General features: G+C 46.5%; 1 protein-coding gene across 2 annotated transcripts in view; it reads left to right on the top strand.

Annotated features, from left to right (window-relative positions):
- Positions 1 to 450: 450 nt before the first annotated feature.
- ITGA8 (integrin subunit alpha 8) overlaps positions 451 to 17,283 on the top strand; it is a 188,653-nt gene continuing 171,820 nt past the window's right edge. The window contains exons 1-2 of one of the 2 annotated variants that reach the window (XM_049624654.1): positions 451 to 924; positions 1,642 to 1,775. In XM_049624654.1, coding sequence (XP_049480611.1) covers positions 719 to 924; positions 1,642 to 1,775 — 340 coding nt within the window. In that variant the 5' untranslated portion in view covers positions 451 to 718. The remainder of the gene's footprint in view (positions 925 to 1,641; positions 1,776 to 17,283) is intronic. The other variant, XM_049624653.1, reaches the window with a different exon arrangement.

Raw genomic sequence — 17,283 nt, 5'->3', positions numbered from 1 at the left:
GGGGGGGGGGGGGGGGGGGGGGGGGGGGGGGGGGGGGGGGATAGGGTGGAGGTGGAGGAGAGTATTGCTGGATTTAAACCCTCAGCCACAGATGAACACGCATGGACCCTGAGGGGTCATCAGGCTACAGAGGCGGTGCAGAGACTCGCCTGGCTTTATCTCGCTGCGGGGGGGGGGGGGGGGTCGCATTTTTCTATTTGGGTGAGGGGGGAGCATGCGCTCGTCCTATGCGCGTGTGGTTGGCGGGGCGGGGGGTGGGGGGGCGCGTAGCTTCCAAAAGCAATGGCCCGAATTGGTATGTGCGAGATTCGGGGCTTCCTTGAGATGCGACTGCGGGGGGACAGCCGGGCGGCGGAAGCAGGCGCCTGGCGCCGGCCTCCAGCAGGGGCGCGGGCGGCCGGGAGTCACCCGCTCCGGCCCCCGCAGCCCGCGGAGCCGCCGCTAGGAGGCGCCGCGAGCGCGCCGGGCCCCCCGCCCGCTGCCAGAGGAGGGACGGCATCCCCTGTCGGCCAGCCCCCGAGCCGGCCGGGGAGCAGGCGGGGAGCAGACCGCAGAGGACGCGCGGCGGAGCGCCCGGGGCTGTCACCGCGGACGCGCCGCGCGCACCGACCCGGGACGCGAGCATCGGGGGAGCGCCGCCCGCCGCCGCCCGCTAAGGTGCCGCGCCGGCTTCCTGGGCTCCCGCTCCCCGGGTGAGCATCCGCCGGGGCGGAGGGCGATGTCTGCCCGGGCCCGCCGCGGTCCCCGGGACGGCCGGGCGCAGTGGCTCGCGCCCCTCTGGTGCCTCTCGGCCGCGCTGGGCGTGCTGCGGACCCCCGCCTCGCAGGCGTTCAACTTGGACGTGGACAAGCTCACCGTGTACAGAGGCCCCGAGGGCAGCTACTTCGGCTACGCGGTGGACTTCCACATACCTGCCGCTCGCACGTAAGTCGCCCCGCGCGGGGAGTTTTGCGCAAAGGGGGGGCGAGTCCGGCCACAGGTTGGGTCCCTGGCCCTCTGCCCCGGGGGACCCGCGCCTGTGCCCACAGCCCGATGGAGGGAGGTTCCTGAGATTCCGTCCCGCTGCGCACTTGGGGTCCCCTCGGGCTCCCCGCCACTTGTCCACCCCCCTTCCATGCTAGATGTGCCTTGTGAACTTTGAATTAATGATGTGCCACTTTAAATTAATGATGTGCCACTTGTGTAGAACACGCAAGTCCGGGGCGGGGGGGGGGGGGGGTGGCTCCCAGGACTCGAGCAAAGACCCGAGCCTCGTACAAAGGGGAAAACGGGACCGAACAGATCCAAGTCTGTTTATGCGTAGCCTGTAACAATTAAGCGTCTGGGCGCAAGTGCGGTCTGCTGCAAGCGGCTGGGCTCTGCCCTTTGCTATTTTTTCCCCTGCTCTCATCTCACTGCATACACAGCTCCACCTAGAGAAGAATTGGGACTATTTGCACCCTCTTCAAAACCAGGTTTCCGGCGCCCGTAGGTTTCCAACGGGAAATCAAGTTTGACAGTCGGTCTCCATCAGAGATACGTTTCTACCCCCAATTCCCCGCCCCCGCCCCTAGTCTCGGCGAGCACGCGGCTACGGAGACTGCATCAGACGCGCACGCTCTCATGATTCCCAAGGAGTGATTTTCTCCAACCCTTTCGCAGAGCGAGCGTCTTGGTGGGGGCGCCCAAAGCCAACACCAGCCAGCCAGACATCGTGGAAGGGGGAGCGGTCTATTACTGTCCCTGGCCCGCCGAGGGGTCTGCACAGTGCAAGCAGATCCCGTTTGACAACACCAGTAAGTGATCTTTGTCCTTCTCAACGTGGGTCCTCGTTTCAAAGAACCAGAGCCGTCCTGGAGTTAACTCCCCCACTTTGTTTCTCCTCATGCGGCCCGTCTGATGAGTTGGTGTTGTGGGCTGTCCAGGTCCCTCCACTCGAGCCTGAGTGAAGGGGAGGAAAATGAACGGTGAACCCCAGACAGGGAACCTTGGTATTTTGACCTTGAGTATTTGGATATGTCCTAGTAACTTCTGTTTCCTTACTGCCCCAAGATGAGCAGTTTCAGGGTGAGCGGATGCTTTGAAGACATACAGGCGTTCCACCCTAATCTTGATTATGGAGAGAATTTGGTTGCTTCCCAAGGACAGATCTGGGAAAAGACAGATCCTTAGCGTTTCCAGTGCCCAGACTCCGGAGGCAAGACTCAGCTGCTATAGACCCAGACATCGCTCCATGTTGCTGTTTAATTCTTTACAGAAAGAAAGAATTTTCTTTCAAAATATTGGACATTGGATGCAAACTAGTACAGGCAGAGTGTGGATGGATTACATTCATTTCCAAAATCCCTAGACAGATGTTTCTTATTTAATTAAAGGGCAAATACATTTTAAACAATTCAGGCTGGTTCTGTTTCCTCTGGTGTTTTCTCTTTGGGTCCTGAGAAAATAATTTAAACGTAATGCTTTCAAAAGCATTAACACTGGATGTTTTCATTTGTACCTCTAAAACTCTATGAATTCAAAAGGTATACATTATCACAAACCAAATATCTCTCTTCAGAAAAATGTGGACTCAAATAATGTTCTTGGATGATCAACCACTTAAAATACCTTTTGCTATAAAATACCACACAACTATTTTATGACCTCATTTTTCGTTATTGTTACATTAGAGTGCATTTAGAATGTATGTAGAAAATTCATCTTCACAGCATTTAATGAAACTGGATGGGTGGTATTTACCTGTTTTTAACCGATTTGCATTTTTTTAAAAGAGAAAATAATTTCAATTCTTTCAATATGGAAATCATTTCAAAGAAAAAATTGTATGCAAGGCTTACCTTGAATTATGACCAAATAAGGAAAATATTTTATAAAAGCATTTTCAAATTATGTCTTTCATATGTATCTATATATAGTTACAATAGCTCAGTCACCATAACTCAGTTATTTCATCCCAATTTTTACAAGCTTTGACTTTTAAATTTATTAGAAATTAGAAAAATTAAGCCACTTGATGTTAATTTGTAATTATAAAACAATTAGTTGTTTGATTGGGATTTTAGATGCTTCTGATTACTGACCTCCAGCTTGAGAATAAATTTCCTCATTCAGAAGAATTAAGCATCAAATTAATGGCATTTTTAATAATCCATATCAAAATCATTTGTATTTTTCAAAGTCTTTAAAACTTAAGCCTTGATAAATAAAGACAAAGCATTCGTATTATTTGAATTTAAGTTAAGGGAAATAAATATTTATACTTTAAGATATGTTAATGCCTTTTTACCGAGAAGCAATCTATAGTCATGGACATGAATTTTGTAACCTTCTAGAACATTCCCATAACATACCAAATCAGGATCTGGTTAGTATATTTTTCCTTTGATAAAAGAAGAACCGATGTCTGCCCGGATAAGTCACATCTGAATACCTTTCTAAGTGCTAATCCCAGTAGATGTCATGGTTCAATAGATGAAAACCAGAGAATACAGACATCAGTATGAATTTTTAAAAACTGAACACTCCCAGCCCCAAATTTCCAGTGTTGAATTACAATAGGTATATTTTCCAAAAGTTCCTCCTCAAGCAACTGCTTGGAGATTTGAATTCACTTTCCCATAGAGAACTAATGCTGAAAGACTGTGCTTTGGTTTCCAGAATAGCCCACAGGAATGCACTTAACCCTTATTGGAGCCGAATTGTGTTTGCAATGAAACAGTAGGGGACAAACTAGTATAATTTTAGCAATTAAGTAAATAGAAAAATGGTAAGGATGCCGAGCAAAGATCAGCGTTACTTGGAGAAAGAGCCAGGGGTGAATGGCATGTTCTGTGCAAGTTCTGAGGAAGTCTTCTGGATATCTCAAAGGGCTTTAGAGATTAATGCTTGTGGTTCTCCGCTATGTCGTAGTTTACTTCTAAATGAATGGAGGTTTCTTAGGGTGTTTTTTTTTTGACAGACAGATGTCCTTATCCTACAATTATACTTAGCAACCATAACCGCAATGATTTGAGGACTCATAAAAGGAGTAAGATAAGGGGTAAAAAAGGAAGGAGGGAGATAGACGTTTCTGAAATCATTGAGCAAAAAGTGAAGAACAAAAACAGCTTAGGCAACCACACGTTTGTGAGAAATGAATGGTCTGTGATGGAATGAACAAAGCAGTGATCTGTGAAAGCTTGGGCGAATCGCCCTGAGAGAAGAGCCTTTGAGTAAAGAAAGTTCCCCGTGTTAGCCATCAGGGGGTACTGTGGGCCTAGGAACCTTGGTTGCTGTTGGGAATGGCCTGGGAACGGTGGGGCAAAAGGAATCTGGGAACCCCAGCCCGGCTTGACCTTGGCTACTGAGTGGGTGCTAGCAAGCACAGGACACCTCATTTCTACCGGTTTCTTATCCAGGTGCCCCAGACGACGGAAGTGCCAGTGGCTGCCATTTGCCGGAAAGCAGGGAAAGAGAGGAGGGGCGCCGGGAGTCAGTGTAGCTATTTCCAGTTCAAGCCTCTGTTCTTTGTGCAGAGTGTGATCTTGGAAGCAAGGATGAAAGGCAGAAACAAAGGGGCTGCTGACTCGGGCGTCTGGCTGTCAGTGTTCCCACATGCTTTACATGTATTGATCACCTACTGTATACCACTTATTTCTAATCCATAACATGCGTTTTATGAATAAGGAAATTGACATCAAACGTGTTAAAAAAAGATACACACAAGGCCACACCGTGGTAAACGGTGGGTGCATGGTTGGAAAAGAGGTCTGCCTGCTATAGAGCCTGCCTCTTCACCCTGCCCTCCTTCCAGGAAAGGGAGAAGCCTGGTCCTGATAGGGTGCAAATTCAGGGTCCAATCCTGTGGAGCTGAGACATGGCTTGCTCCCCCCCCCCCCCCCCGTTCCATTCCCTCGCCCCGCAGTTACCCTCACAAATTGCGATTAAAATGATCTTCTAGAGAGGATCTGGAAGGGAAAAGCGGTTTGCGTCGGGGGTTGCGGAAAGCGGAGGTCAGAGGAGTCTTTGTCTCCACAGGAATGATGGGTCGTACATGCCCCTGGTTTGCCAGAGCTCCCCACGGTGGGCTGTGTCCCCTCACTGTCCCCAGTCACCTGCCTCCTGTCTTACTCTCTGCCCATTGACGGCAATGTACGGTTTTCCCAACAGAGGAAGAAAATTCCTCTGCTTGACATAGTAGTGGCTCTGAGTGCTGAAGCTGCCGTTCACGAACTAGTGTGATGTCTCAGGCAGAAATACAGATTATATTGCAAATATTCCTCTGAAAAGATAGTCCTGACTCCCCCTGTGTGTTAGCTCTGGGTCTGCTTTTACTGTTACATCTGAATTCAAGGTGTTCTAAGTGAATTTGACCTTTTAATGACATTGCTTCAACGTGTGCAGGCCCCTGGGGTGTCTACAATCTCGTGTTCACAGTGGTAACCAACTAAACTCAGCTTAGTCATTGAAGGAGACTGGCCTATAATTCAGTCCCTGGGTCTGGTTGTGATCTTGAACTTCAGTTTATGTAAGGTCAACTGCCTTTTTTCTTTTTTCAACTTCCATTTAGTTCATGTGATTATTTTTTTTTTCATTAAATAATCGTTTATTTTATTTTTACCTCATCATATAAAGACTGGATATTACCATATCTTATTGGATTTTAAAAATTCCTCCTCACCATAAATTCAAAAACAGGAAGCCAGGAATAGCCTCACACTTCAAATGCATGAATACTATTAAAATCTGTGGTCCTTTCAAGTACGGAGAAAGGAAACCTTAGGGAAGCATATGGCAGTGGGGGAGGGGCAAAGTGCAAAGAGTAGATAATTTTCCTGCTCTGTATAAAATCAAGGAGCTGCAGAAAAGCACTTCTCTCATCTCCCTTCTGTCTTTCCCTCTTACTTCACTGGACTAAAATTCCCCCATCACCAAATTGATCTCTTTCACTTCTGCCTCAGAAACTCCCTAACCTGTGCCCCGTGCCTCAAACAATTTAAAACATCGCATCTGCCAAATTCGTGTTTCATCCTTTCTAAATCGACTCCCAGTTTCATTAGTTCTCTTTCTGGCGGTTTCTAAGCCCATGTGTGCGGTAAATAAAGCTGCTACGTTTCAGCCTTCCTGCCCCCAAAAGGGGAAAGAGTGAAATAGAGTCAGTGGAGCCTCATCTTTGGAATGATGGGCAAATTGCAACAATAGTAGCACAGGCACGGTGTGCAAATATCTAATTAAATACAGAAGTGAGACATTTTGAGCAGAAAGATAATGGCAGGAGCTAATTACCCATCAAGGTCATGGGTATCGCTAAGAATAACGGGGAGGCAATGCAGCTGGGAACCACTGGCAATTAGGGACCCACCGAAAGAAGGAACAGGAAGAGGTGGGGGGTGCCACTGAGACTCGGAATCCTCTGAGAAAAAGTACCAGAATTTGCCTGGCCTTTATCTAGTATCTTTGTGTTTAAACAACAACAACAAAACAAAACCTTGAAATGGAAGACGGTTTGGCTAGGATTATGTCAAAGCTCTGAAATGGTACGACTTTTCGTGGGAGTTGTGTTTTAGCTTGGGGACCGGAAGGAAGCCTTTGTGTTGGGGGTCTGTTTTATTTTGTGTTAAGTGAGCCCGCAGTAAGAAGCAGCTTCAAGCATCTGGCGCTGTGACCGGTACAGGGGTTGCTTTTTGATAATATTGGGTGTGCCCGCTCTCATGGGAGGGGTTGGGAAACATATTGGTCGCATAAGTCTGGCTTTTCCCAGCTCCCTCAGAAAGAAATCAGGTTTTGTTCAGGAACAAAGAGAAGAAAAACGGAGGTCGGAGCTATCAAGTAAATGACAGAGGAAATAACACCAATGTGACAGAACTCACGGACGGCAGAAATCTGGGCTTTGGGAAGTTCAAATGCAAGTGGAAAAGGGGAGGAGGCAGCCTCAACGTGACCTCCATTAAGAATTAATCATGCCATAATTAGTATAAGTTTTGCTAACCAGAAACATACATGTACATATACATGCAGTGTGGATCCCACGGAATCGTTGAGGGTGGTTTTGCTGGATGGTTTACTTATTCTGGGAGCAGCTCGTGATGGCTACCATGCCTGACACACGGCCCTTGACAGATGCAACCACCTTCCCTTGTCCCAATTGGCTCAGACTCTCAGACGACAGAACGAACCCGAGTCCTGATACGAGAAGGCAGGAGGCCGTGGTCCCTACAGCACATAGCAACCGAGGAAGCAATTAGAAAAAGGAAGTCCTTGAAACTCCAACTAGAAATGGGAAACAGATCTGCTCCACGGCTAGTTGAGTCGTATGAACATTAGGCGCCTGTTGTTGCCTGATCTGCAAAATTCTTTTCAAGAAGCTAGAAGTCTGCGTGATGGAACAGGCTTCCAGGCTTTTGGCAGGAATAGCCTGTGTAGCAGCTGCAGCGTTCTGGGAGAAAGGTAGGAAATTGTCTTAAAATTATTCTGAAAGCAGACAAAAGCACCTGGACCCTTAAGGTGACTGGATGAGATGTGTGCCTTCAGACTTTAGCTGTTGTGTATAGAGAGCCCCATAGCTTATGCAAGTGCGAATAAAGAGCGTCGCCGATGTTCCGAGAAAAGCTCAGATCAGATGTGCCCTGACTGACGCCAATAGGGATTACACAAATAAGGGATACACAAATGGGGATTTTCGAGGAAGATAGATAGGAGACTTATCATTGATCCCACTAAAAGCACTCACTTAGAAAATAATATTTAAGGGGCGCCTGGGTGGCGCAGTCGGTTAAGCGTCCGACTTCAGCCAGGTCACGATCTCGCGGTCCGTGAGTTCGAGCCCCGCGTCAGGCTCTGGGCTGATGGCTCGGAGCCTGGAGCCTGTTTCCGATTCTGTGTCTCCCTCTCTCTCTGCCCCTCCCCCGTTCATGCTCTGTCTCTCTCTGTCCCAAAAATAAATAAAAAATGTTGAAAAAAAAAAAAGAAAAGAATATTTAATTTTCAAAATTCGGTTTAAGTATATCCTTAGCAAAAACACATTGAAGGCATCAAGCAAGGTGCACCTATGTAATGAAATCCAAAAATAGATTAAACATAATTTTAATTCTGTTATGGGTAGTTAAGGTACGTAAGAAAATCGCAATTCACCAATAGGTGATTTACTCTAGATATAGTCTACCTAATACACTGGTGTTATTTTGTTGGACGTGAGCCAGGCACTTCCCACACCAGTTTGGAAGAAACAGAGCTGAATCTCAGTTCTGCAGAGTCCAGTTGCTGAACCGTTGGTATTTAGTATATGGCCCCAAAGGTCTGCCAAATTTTCTAGATCCATAAACATTGGTAAAAGTGATCATCTCGCCTTTTAATTGTTTTCCGTAGAAACAAGGCATAGATTACAAAACAAGTCTTTGTAAAAATGCCAGGCATTGGGGTTGGAAAGGAGGTGTTGACTCCCCAGAGGCGCAGAACAAGCGAGTTTGGTGGGTAGGGGGTCGATGCACGGTGGAACTTTCTACGCCTTGATTGTGGCAGTGGGTACGTAGCTAATGTGTTTTTGTCAAAACCCAGAGAATGATCCATTACCAAGAGTGGATCTGACTGTTTGGAAACGAAAAAGAAAATCTTTATGGAGAATGCCAGAGAGTTGTATATTCGATGTGGAGATGCAGTTTGGTTTTGTGACCATTGCTATGAGCATGTGGTCTTTAAGTTCCTGGACCATTGGAACTAATAACTGGCAGTATAAGGACACACATTATCGTTGAAGAGCTTAGGCCACTGCCTCCAAATAAGGGGGGACCATTGGTCTGATCATCATGTAGGACCTTCTTTAGTATTCTTTAAGTAAAGGATTATATATTCAGGGGCACCTGGGTGGCTCAGTCAGTTAAACATGTATGTGACGCTGGCTCAGGTCATGATCTCACGGTTTGTGGGTTCGAGCCCCACGTTGGGCTCTGTGCTGACAGCTCGGAGCCTGGAGCCTGCTGTGTCCCCCTCTCTCTGTCTCTCCCCCTGCCCAGCTCGTGCTCTGTCTCTCTCTGTCTCTAAAAAAATAAATAAACGTTAAAAGGAATTTAAAGGATTACATGTTCAGAGTATGTTTGGTAAGAGCACTGTCAATGAAAACATGCTGAGTAAGAAGAAATCTTTGCAGTGAAGCATCATACTTGTGTAATTTTCTTATCCTTATTGAAAGTCAGGCATGGGACCCCTCACTGGTTTCATTAGGCTAAGGAGACCCCACCTCAAACATTTCCTGTAGTTTTCACAGTCCGCGTAAGTACCCTGCCGGGCATATACATAAGAATATTAGTTCAGTTTTATTCTTTACCTTAGATATCTGACATAAGGACGCAGATTTGTGTATGATGTGCAGAAGCCTCTGTACCCGTCTGCCCAGGTTTCCAGGATGTGTGGAGATTGGAAAGGCACACACCATTGCTACAGGAATAGGTTTATGCAGGCACCTCGCATAGCCCACCTTCATGCAGAGCACTGGCCCCAGGTGTAGCCGGGTGAACCCGCTCCCACTGGTCAGGTTATGGCTCCATTCACAATACAGCACAGCACAGGGTGTCTCTCAAACGTGTGTTACATACACACCCATGTCCCTACTCACCCTGGACCCACACCCTGGTGTCCCTGACCATCCAGAGCACCTTCTCTCCCCGTAATGACTTTCTGGTACTTTTGGCTTCTCCCTTCCTACCATTCCCAGTGGGAAATAGACTTTAGACATTAATTGCGAAGTTGCTGCCAATTGTTTTTTAGGAGAAAGGAGGTATAAACACTAAAATATAATGTCTTCAAACATCCTCGATCTGGGTGGTCAAGTAAATTGTGGCATAATCGTACAATTAAGTATTATAATCATAAAACATGAAGTCTACCGAGAATCGGTATTAATATGGGAAAATGGTTTTGTTTTAATGCCAGGTGAAAACCATACAATTCAAAATTGTATCTAGACATGTTGAAGAGAAGAAAAATGGGTATACGTTGAGAGGTTGTCCTCGGAAAGTGGGATTAAAACCAAAGTTTTTTCTTCTTTTTTAATTTTTTTAAGTTTATTTATTTATTTTGAGAGAGAGGGAGAGCATGAGTAAGGGAGGGAAGGAGAGAAAGAGAGAATCCCAAGCAGGCTCCATACTCTTAGCACAGAGCCCACCACAGGGCTCCATCTCACAAACCATAAGATCGTGACCTGCACTGAAAGCAAGAGCTGGATGCTTAACCAACTGAGCCACCCAGGTGCCCCTTTTTTCCTTCTTCTTCTTTTTTTAATGCATTTTTACCTCATTTTCAAAACTATGAACAGGTGTTTATTTATGATCAGGAAAACTAGTAAAATTAAGCACGCAAAAATTTCTAAGTGAAATTGTTGAGTTCACTGAAGTATTTTGAAAATTGAGTGTAGATGGTAGAGTAGTTTAAAAATGTACTATTTCTATCGGTGTTTACATTTAAAAAAAATTTTTTTTAACGTTTTTTTATTTTTGAGACAGAAAGAGACAGAGCATGAACGGGGGAGGGTCAGAGAGAGAGGGAGACCCAGAATCAGAAGCAGGCTCCAGGCTCTGAGCTGTCAGCACAGAGCCTGATGAGGGACTCGAGCTCACGAACCATGAGATCACGACCTGAGTTGGACACCCAACCGACAGAGCCACCCAGGCGCCCCTATGGGTGTTTCCATTTACAAATACTGAAGACTAAGGATGTGTTCAGTAACCCTTATACGTGTAAAAATAAGAAGATGGAGTTGTATCGCCTGTTTTCATTTTCAAGTTGTCCCTGAATCATCAGGAACATGGACTTGATGGTCTGACACATAGAAGGGGCTGCACCCTTCTATGGTGGGTGCACCATTGTACAGAACCTACCAATTCAAATGCTAATTTCATGTGGAAACACCCTCACAGACATATCCAGAAATAATGTTTAGTCAAATATCTGGACACCCCCTGAGCTGGGCAAGTTGACACGTAAAATCGAAGCCTCTGTGAGACTGTCCGTGCGCGTTCTCCTAGGAATGGCACCGAGAATTCATGAACTAAGGAAACCCACGGGATTCATAGGTAGAACATTTATTGGTTGGTCACTATTGATCTTCACGTGTCTTAGGCCAAAGCATACCCAGGAATTACTGTAGTAACGAATGACTCCAAATCTCTGGCTTCAGACAACCCAGGTGCATCGCTTGCTCACACTGTGTGTTTATTTTTTAAAGTTTATTTATTTATTTTGAGAGAGACAGAGACAACATGAGTAGGGGAGGGGCAGAGAGAAAGGGGGAGAGAGAATCCCAAGCAGGTTCCGCGCTGGAAGCGGACAGCCGGGTGCGGGACTCAAACTCAGGAAACTGTGAAGTCGTGACCTGAGCCGAAACCAAGAGCGGGACGCTTAAGAGACTGAGCCACCCAGGCGCCCTTGTACGTTTAATGTAAGGTGGTAAGGAGGTTCTTACGAAGGATGCAGGCTAATGGAGGTTCCTTATTGATGAGCGCTTTCAAGATCACTCCAGCTATAAAGGCAGGTAGAGCGTTGCACACTGTTTGTTAAAGCTTCTGCCCGGAATGGACATTCACCACTTCTCCTCACATTTGGTAGGCCAAAGCATGCTCCGGAGGTTGGCCATGCCAACTTACTTCACGCTTTTTTTTTTTTTTTATCCGCACCTAGCAAAATTGTATCTACAACCTGTAGAAGAATACCAGGTAGGATAAGAAATGTAGTAAAAGAGGTTGGCTTTGAAAACTGTGATTGAAACTGATTTTTCTTCTATCCCTAATGGACATATTTTGTAGGACATATTTTTGGGGGGCACTGAAATGGCATAGCTCTTTGGGGCTGCAGTCCCAACCCTCACACTTCCGGTAGAGAGCACATAAATGGCAAGGAAATGAAGGTGTTTCTGTCAGCAGGGATTTGAGTAAAACTTTCTACCAAAAATCAGTCCTTAACCTGATCTGCCTGGACTCCATTCTCCAACACAAATGTTGTCTGGGAAGACCGAATGCCCTTCATCCTTTCAGTCAGACTTCTTGGGATACGTGCTGTAAAATCAACGTCTTTTCCCCCCTCAAAGCACATTTCAGTTCACTTTTTAATATTAATTTATTTTTGAGAGAGAGAGCACGCGAGAGCGTACCTGCATCCTAGTGGACGAGGGGCAGGGAGAGAGAGGGAGACACAGAATGAAGCAGGCTCCAGGCTCTGAGCTAATCAGCTCAGAGCCTGACCTGGGGCTTGAACTCTCCGCCTGTGAGATCATGACCTGAGCTGAAGTTGGATGGTTAACCAAGTGAGCCACCCAGGTGCCCTGCGGTTCATTTTAACCCACCTTTACTTCTAAAAATATTATCTTAAGACAACAGTGGAATCGAAAGTGAAGCTTCATGTTAGCAGGCAATAAAATCAAATTTCAGTGACTCTAAGAACAGGGTTAGTAGCTTTCCGTAAGCAGACACCAGTCTAAAGAGTCGAAGTGTGGCCATGAACAGAGCCCAAGGCCTTCCTTACTCTTGTGGGGTTTATGGTGCACAGCCAGTGACAGAAAAAGAAAGGTAAGGCCAAGGTGACAGAGAGCGGTGTGTCCCCACCCGTGTATCTATTTTTGATTGGACGGGTATTAGTTTCCTGGTGCCGCTGTAACAAATTACCATATACTTGGTGGCTTCAAACAACACAAACTGATTATCTTACGGTTTTGGAGGCCAAAGTGGAAACTAGATCCCACTGGGCTCACATCAACGCGCTGGCAGGGCTGTGTTCCTGCGGGACGGTCTGCGGGCAGAACCTATTTCCGGTTTCCAGAGACTGCCCACGTTCCTTGATTCACAGCCCTCGTCGGTTTTCAAAACCAGCAATGTCAGGCTGAGTCATTGTGCTCTCAAGTCTCTGGTCCTCCTTTCCTGCTTCCCTCTTCCATTCTCAAGTACCCTTTATATGACATCGGTCTGGATAATCCAGGATAATCTCTCTATCTCAAATTCAGCTCCCTAGCAACCTTAGTTCCATCTGCAGCCTTAATTCCCTTTGCCAGGCAACCTAAAATATTCACAGGTTTGGGGGCGGGGGGGAAGGTTTAAGGTATAGACACTTTGGGCGTCTAGTATTTTGCTTACCACAGGTGGTTAGACTTTTATTGAGGAGGTGGAATATCAGAACAAGGACCTAAAGTAATTAAGTGACGGAGGGAACCAAGTATGGAGGGTCGGGTGGTGTTCCAGCCTACAGTAAAGTCATTGCTGAAGTCTGGAGACGAGAGTATCCTTGGGAGATAGATAAAGGGCACTGAGCTGGACCCAAGTCAGGGGAAAGAGTGACAGAAAATGAAGCCAGAGAGCCCAGTAGAGGAAAGATTACATAATAACTGAAAGGCCAGGGTCAAGGCTTTGGATTTTATTCAAGGAGTGATGGGCAGCCCCTGGTGGTTTTGAGTAGACAAGTAAGATAATTTGAATTATGTTTCCCCAAGGATCAGGTTAACAGACAGTAGGCAAGCAAGAGCGGAAGGAGAATGGGGTTTGGTGACAGCAGCTGGGGTTGAAAAATGGTTGGGTCTGGGATTCATTTGAAAGCGCAGGCGGTAGAATTTCATTATGGATCGGAAGCAAGGTGTGGAAGAAAGAGAGAGTTTTGACCTGAGTCATAGGGGAACAGGACAGAGACAGGGAACAGTGGGGGAAGGAGCAAGTCTTGGGGAAAAATAATCAGGAGTCGAATCCAGACAGGTGACATGTGAACTGCTTATTGGACATCCGGGTGAGGTCACGTGGGAGGGCAAATGAAGAAAGCTGGAGCTCAAGCACAAGGCTTGGAGACTGAGATTGGGAAGCCACGAGTGTGTGGACGGTATTAGGACCGTGCCTTGGGGCGTGAGTGTGGCCGGAGAAGGGGGAAGCAAAGTACAACCAAGGGAGAAGGGAAGGGAACAGAAGGGGGGAGATCAAGGTTGAGACTGAGTCGTGGGGCACCTTGACATTTGGAGAAATATTGGAGGGATTGACAAGGAGAGCCACAGAGGCAGAAGAAGTCATGAAGCCAGTGAAGCAAGTCCTGTGAGGTGGAGTAAAGGGAGAACGGGAAGTTATTGCTGTGGAACAAAAGGGGTTGCCGTGGAGGTGGGGAGAGACAAGAGGAGAGGACCCACCCGGACAGCAGGGGCCCGGGACCTTCACTATAAATGGGCTCAGGGAAATGGAGTTGTTGAGAAGATACTACTGCGTGTTTGCAGTCTAATAGGAATCATCCTGTTGAGAGGGAAGCAACTGAAAGCAACTGAAAGACGTTGGAAGGGGACCTGTAGGAACAAAATCCGGAAAGGATGTAAAGGGGTGGGTGGGGACTCTTAGACGGAGGGGACAGGGGCAGCTCTTCCTCGGGGACAGGACAGCAGCACAACAAGGGCACCACTGAGAGGAGCTTGGTGGGTCTGGAGACAGGATGAAGACAATGACCTTTTCTCACGTTTTGGCGTTTTCTCCGTGAACCGGGAAGCAAGGTTATGGGCTGATGAGAAGGGAGCAGGAGCAGGTTAGCAGAAGGAGGAAGGGTGAAGAGTAGTCCCGGGGCAGAATGAATCGAGCAGTGAAGTCACAGGATTGAATCGCAGGCAGTGCGCAGGGACCGTGCAGATTTATAAATCTGAATTTACTGGTGGCAGGAATAAATTTTTTTTTTTTTTTTTTTTTTTGCCTCTGCTCACCTTATGTTATGGTTCTACTCTCCTGGGATAGGATTTAAGATCTCCCAGGGAACAAGTCCATCCCGAGTGTTAATCTCCCGAGAGAATACACTGCAGACACAGAAGGTTTGAGTTCTTTCTGAAATGCCTATTTTAGGTAACATTAGGAATGGTGATTTTTTTTTTCTTTTTTTAACCAGAGAGTGAACCATTTTGTTAGATGAATGGTTGGGATCCTTTTTACTACATCTTCTGGCCACAGAGATGAGATCCCCAGGAAAAGGGAAGCATATGACAGGAGTTAGTGTAAATACATTTTCAAACGCTATTGGGAGGCCAGTTTATGCAGTCTTCATCCTGAAACCCAATCATATCCTGTATTTAAAAGCATTGCTTTGAGGTCATATTGAAGAGATTTATGTCATTTAATCTGCTTCCTGAGATTCCCATGCTGAGAGGTTTTCATTACTTCTTGAAGCAAATAAATTGTTGGGCGCTAAACAGAAGCATGCTGTGTTCCTGCCAATCCGAAGGTGACATATAAGCCATATTGAGACTTGTCAGCTCCCCAGCTGTTTCTTGGCCAAGACATTTGAGACCAGGGAATTATTCCGAGTGTGAGAAAATCTAGAGCCGAGAGAAAGCCTCAGGCATTCAAGGAGCTCAAAGAAAATCATTGTGGTTGGGAATGAAGGGATGACTCTGGAAGGTAAGGGTGGCATGAGATCTCTGGCTTCAGGACAGAGAATGAATTTAAAAGTGTCAAGCCTTGGGACGCCCGGGTGGCTCAGTCAGTTAAGCGTCTGACATCGGCTCAGGTCACGATCTCACCATTCGTGGGTTCGAGCGAGCCCCGCGTCGGGCTCTGTGCTGACGGCTCAGAGCCCAGAGCCTGCTTCGGATTCTGTGTCTCCCTCTTTCCCTGCCCCTCCCCCACTCACACTCTGTCTCTCTCTCAAAAATGAATAAACATAAAGGAAAAAAATCATAAAACTGGCAAGCCTGGAGGAAGAGAAACCAGTAGGAAGCTGTTGCAGAAACCGAGCCAAAAGAAACGGCGGTCACAATTAGGGAAGTAGCAAGAGGGATAGAAAGAAATGGATGGACTCGAGAGAGGGCTTCGGAAGGAAGAGTGGACAGGAACTGACTAGCGAATGGAATCTGGGAGGATTGCTGATTGCCAAGGATGCACTCCAAGCTCCCGGCTTGGTTCATGGGGCTACCATTTTATTAGGTATAAATGGCGAACAAGACAGACGTAGTCTCTGACCTTGCGATATTCAAGCCCAGTGGATGAGAGCCTCAACGCCTGGCAGCGGTAGTCTATGGTCCTGTGACGTGACAGCAAAAAGTAAAGGCTTTAAGTGTGCAGAAGAAGGGTTTCTTTCCCTGCCTGGAGGGGGATTTGTGGGTATCAGGAGAGGGCCAGAGCTGAAGAGAGGTGTGTGTGTGGGTGTGTGTGTGTGTGTGTGTGTGTGCATGCGTGGGTGTGCCTGTGTGACCTGTGTGTCCCAGGGGGCCGGTGAGCTTCGAGAGAAGACTCTTCCAGCCGGGGCACACCGGTGGAGTGTGTGGGAGCAGATGAGGTCAGAGGTGATGCCTCTCTACAATTGCTCTGTCCATCCCTGCCTTTCAGACTTTCATTTCCTACCAGGGAAGTTTTCTTTTCTCTCGTTTTTAATCTGGTCTACCAGATTAAAGAGATGGCCTACCATGTCCCTTTGGAGAGATGTTCCCCTAGCTGCATCATGAATTAGCAGAATATCCCCCCCCAAAATCACTTGCACCGTACCACCAAAATTCCGTATGTATTTCCAGAACAAACCTTACATGTGACCTGGGTTAACCTGCATACGAAAAGCATTTCAAACGATATTATATGATGTAGAAAACTCATTCAGATTATTACGAAACAAAAGTCTAAAGAACGCTGGCTAGGCACTATTGGCTGTGAAAAACATGAACTTGGAAATGCGACCTTTATTCTTGGCAAGACAATATAGATGTGGAAATAATTGTAGCAGAAGATGTATATCCCCATCAAGATCAGGAAAACTGTATAATATGTATGAAACAAAGCATTTAAATAGTGATATGAAAAAAATAATTAAAAATAAAACTTCCATGGGGCGGCTGGGCAGCTCAGTTGTTCAAGCATCTGATTTCTGCTCAGGTCATGATCTCATGGTTTGTGGGTTCGAGCCCCACGCCAGGCTCTGTGCTGACAGCTCAGAGCCCGGAGCCTGCTTTGGATTCTGTGTCTCCCTCTCTCTCTGCCCCTCCCCTGCTCGTGCTCTCTTTGTCTCTGTGTCTCTGTCTCTCTCTCTCTCTCAAAAATAAACATTAAAAAGATTTTTTAAATAAAACTCTCATGAGTGCCAGTAAAGAAATGGCTTAAACTAGAGGAATGAGCCAGAAGCCTCTCAAATTCTAAAAGGTTGGAGGGGTTTACCAAACTTAACAGCTACTATGTCCAGGGGGTAAGATTCCAGTGACCTTCCTCTAAGTACCTTATGTCTTTTTTTTTTTTTTTTTACTAACTTTGAAGCCCCTTATGTAATTCTTTATACAAGTTTTGTTACTTTATATTATTCGAATTTTTAAGAACAAAAATCTGAAAAAAATTTCAATTTGAGAAGAAAGAGTTT

The sequence above is a fragment of the Panthera uncia genome, chromosome B4, assembly GCF_023721935.1.
Source record: "Panthera uncia isolate 11264 chromosome B4, Puncia_PCG_1.0, whole genome shotgun sequence".
Classification (NCBI taxonomy): Eukaryota; Metazoa; Chordata; class Mammalia; order Carnivora; family Felidae; genus Panthera; species Panthera uncia.
The sequence above is the reverse complement of the archived record's forward strand: the minus strand, read 5'-3'. Positions and strand labels throughout refer to the sequence as shown.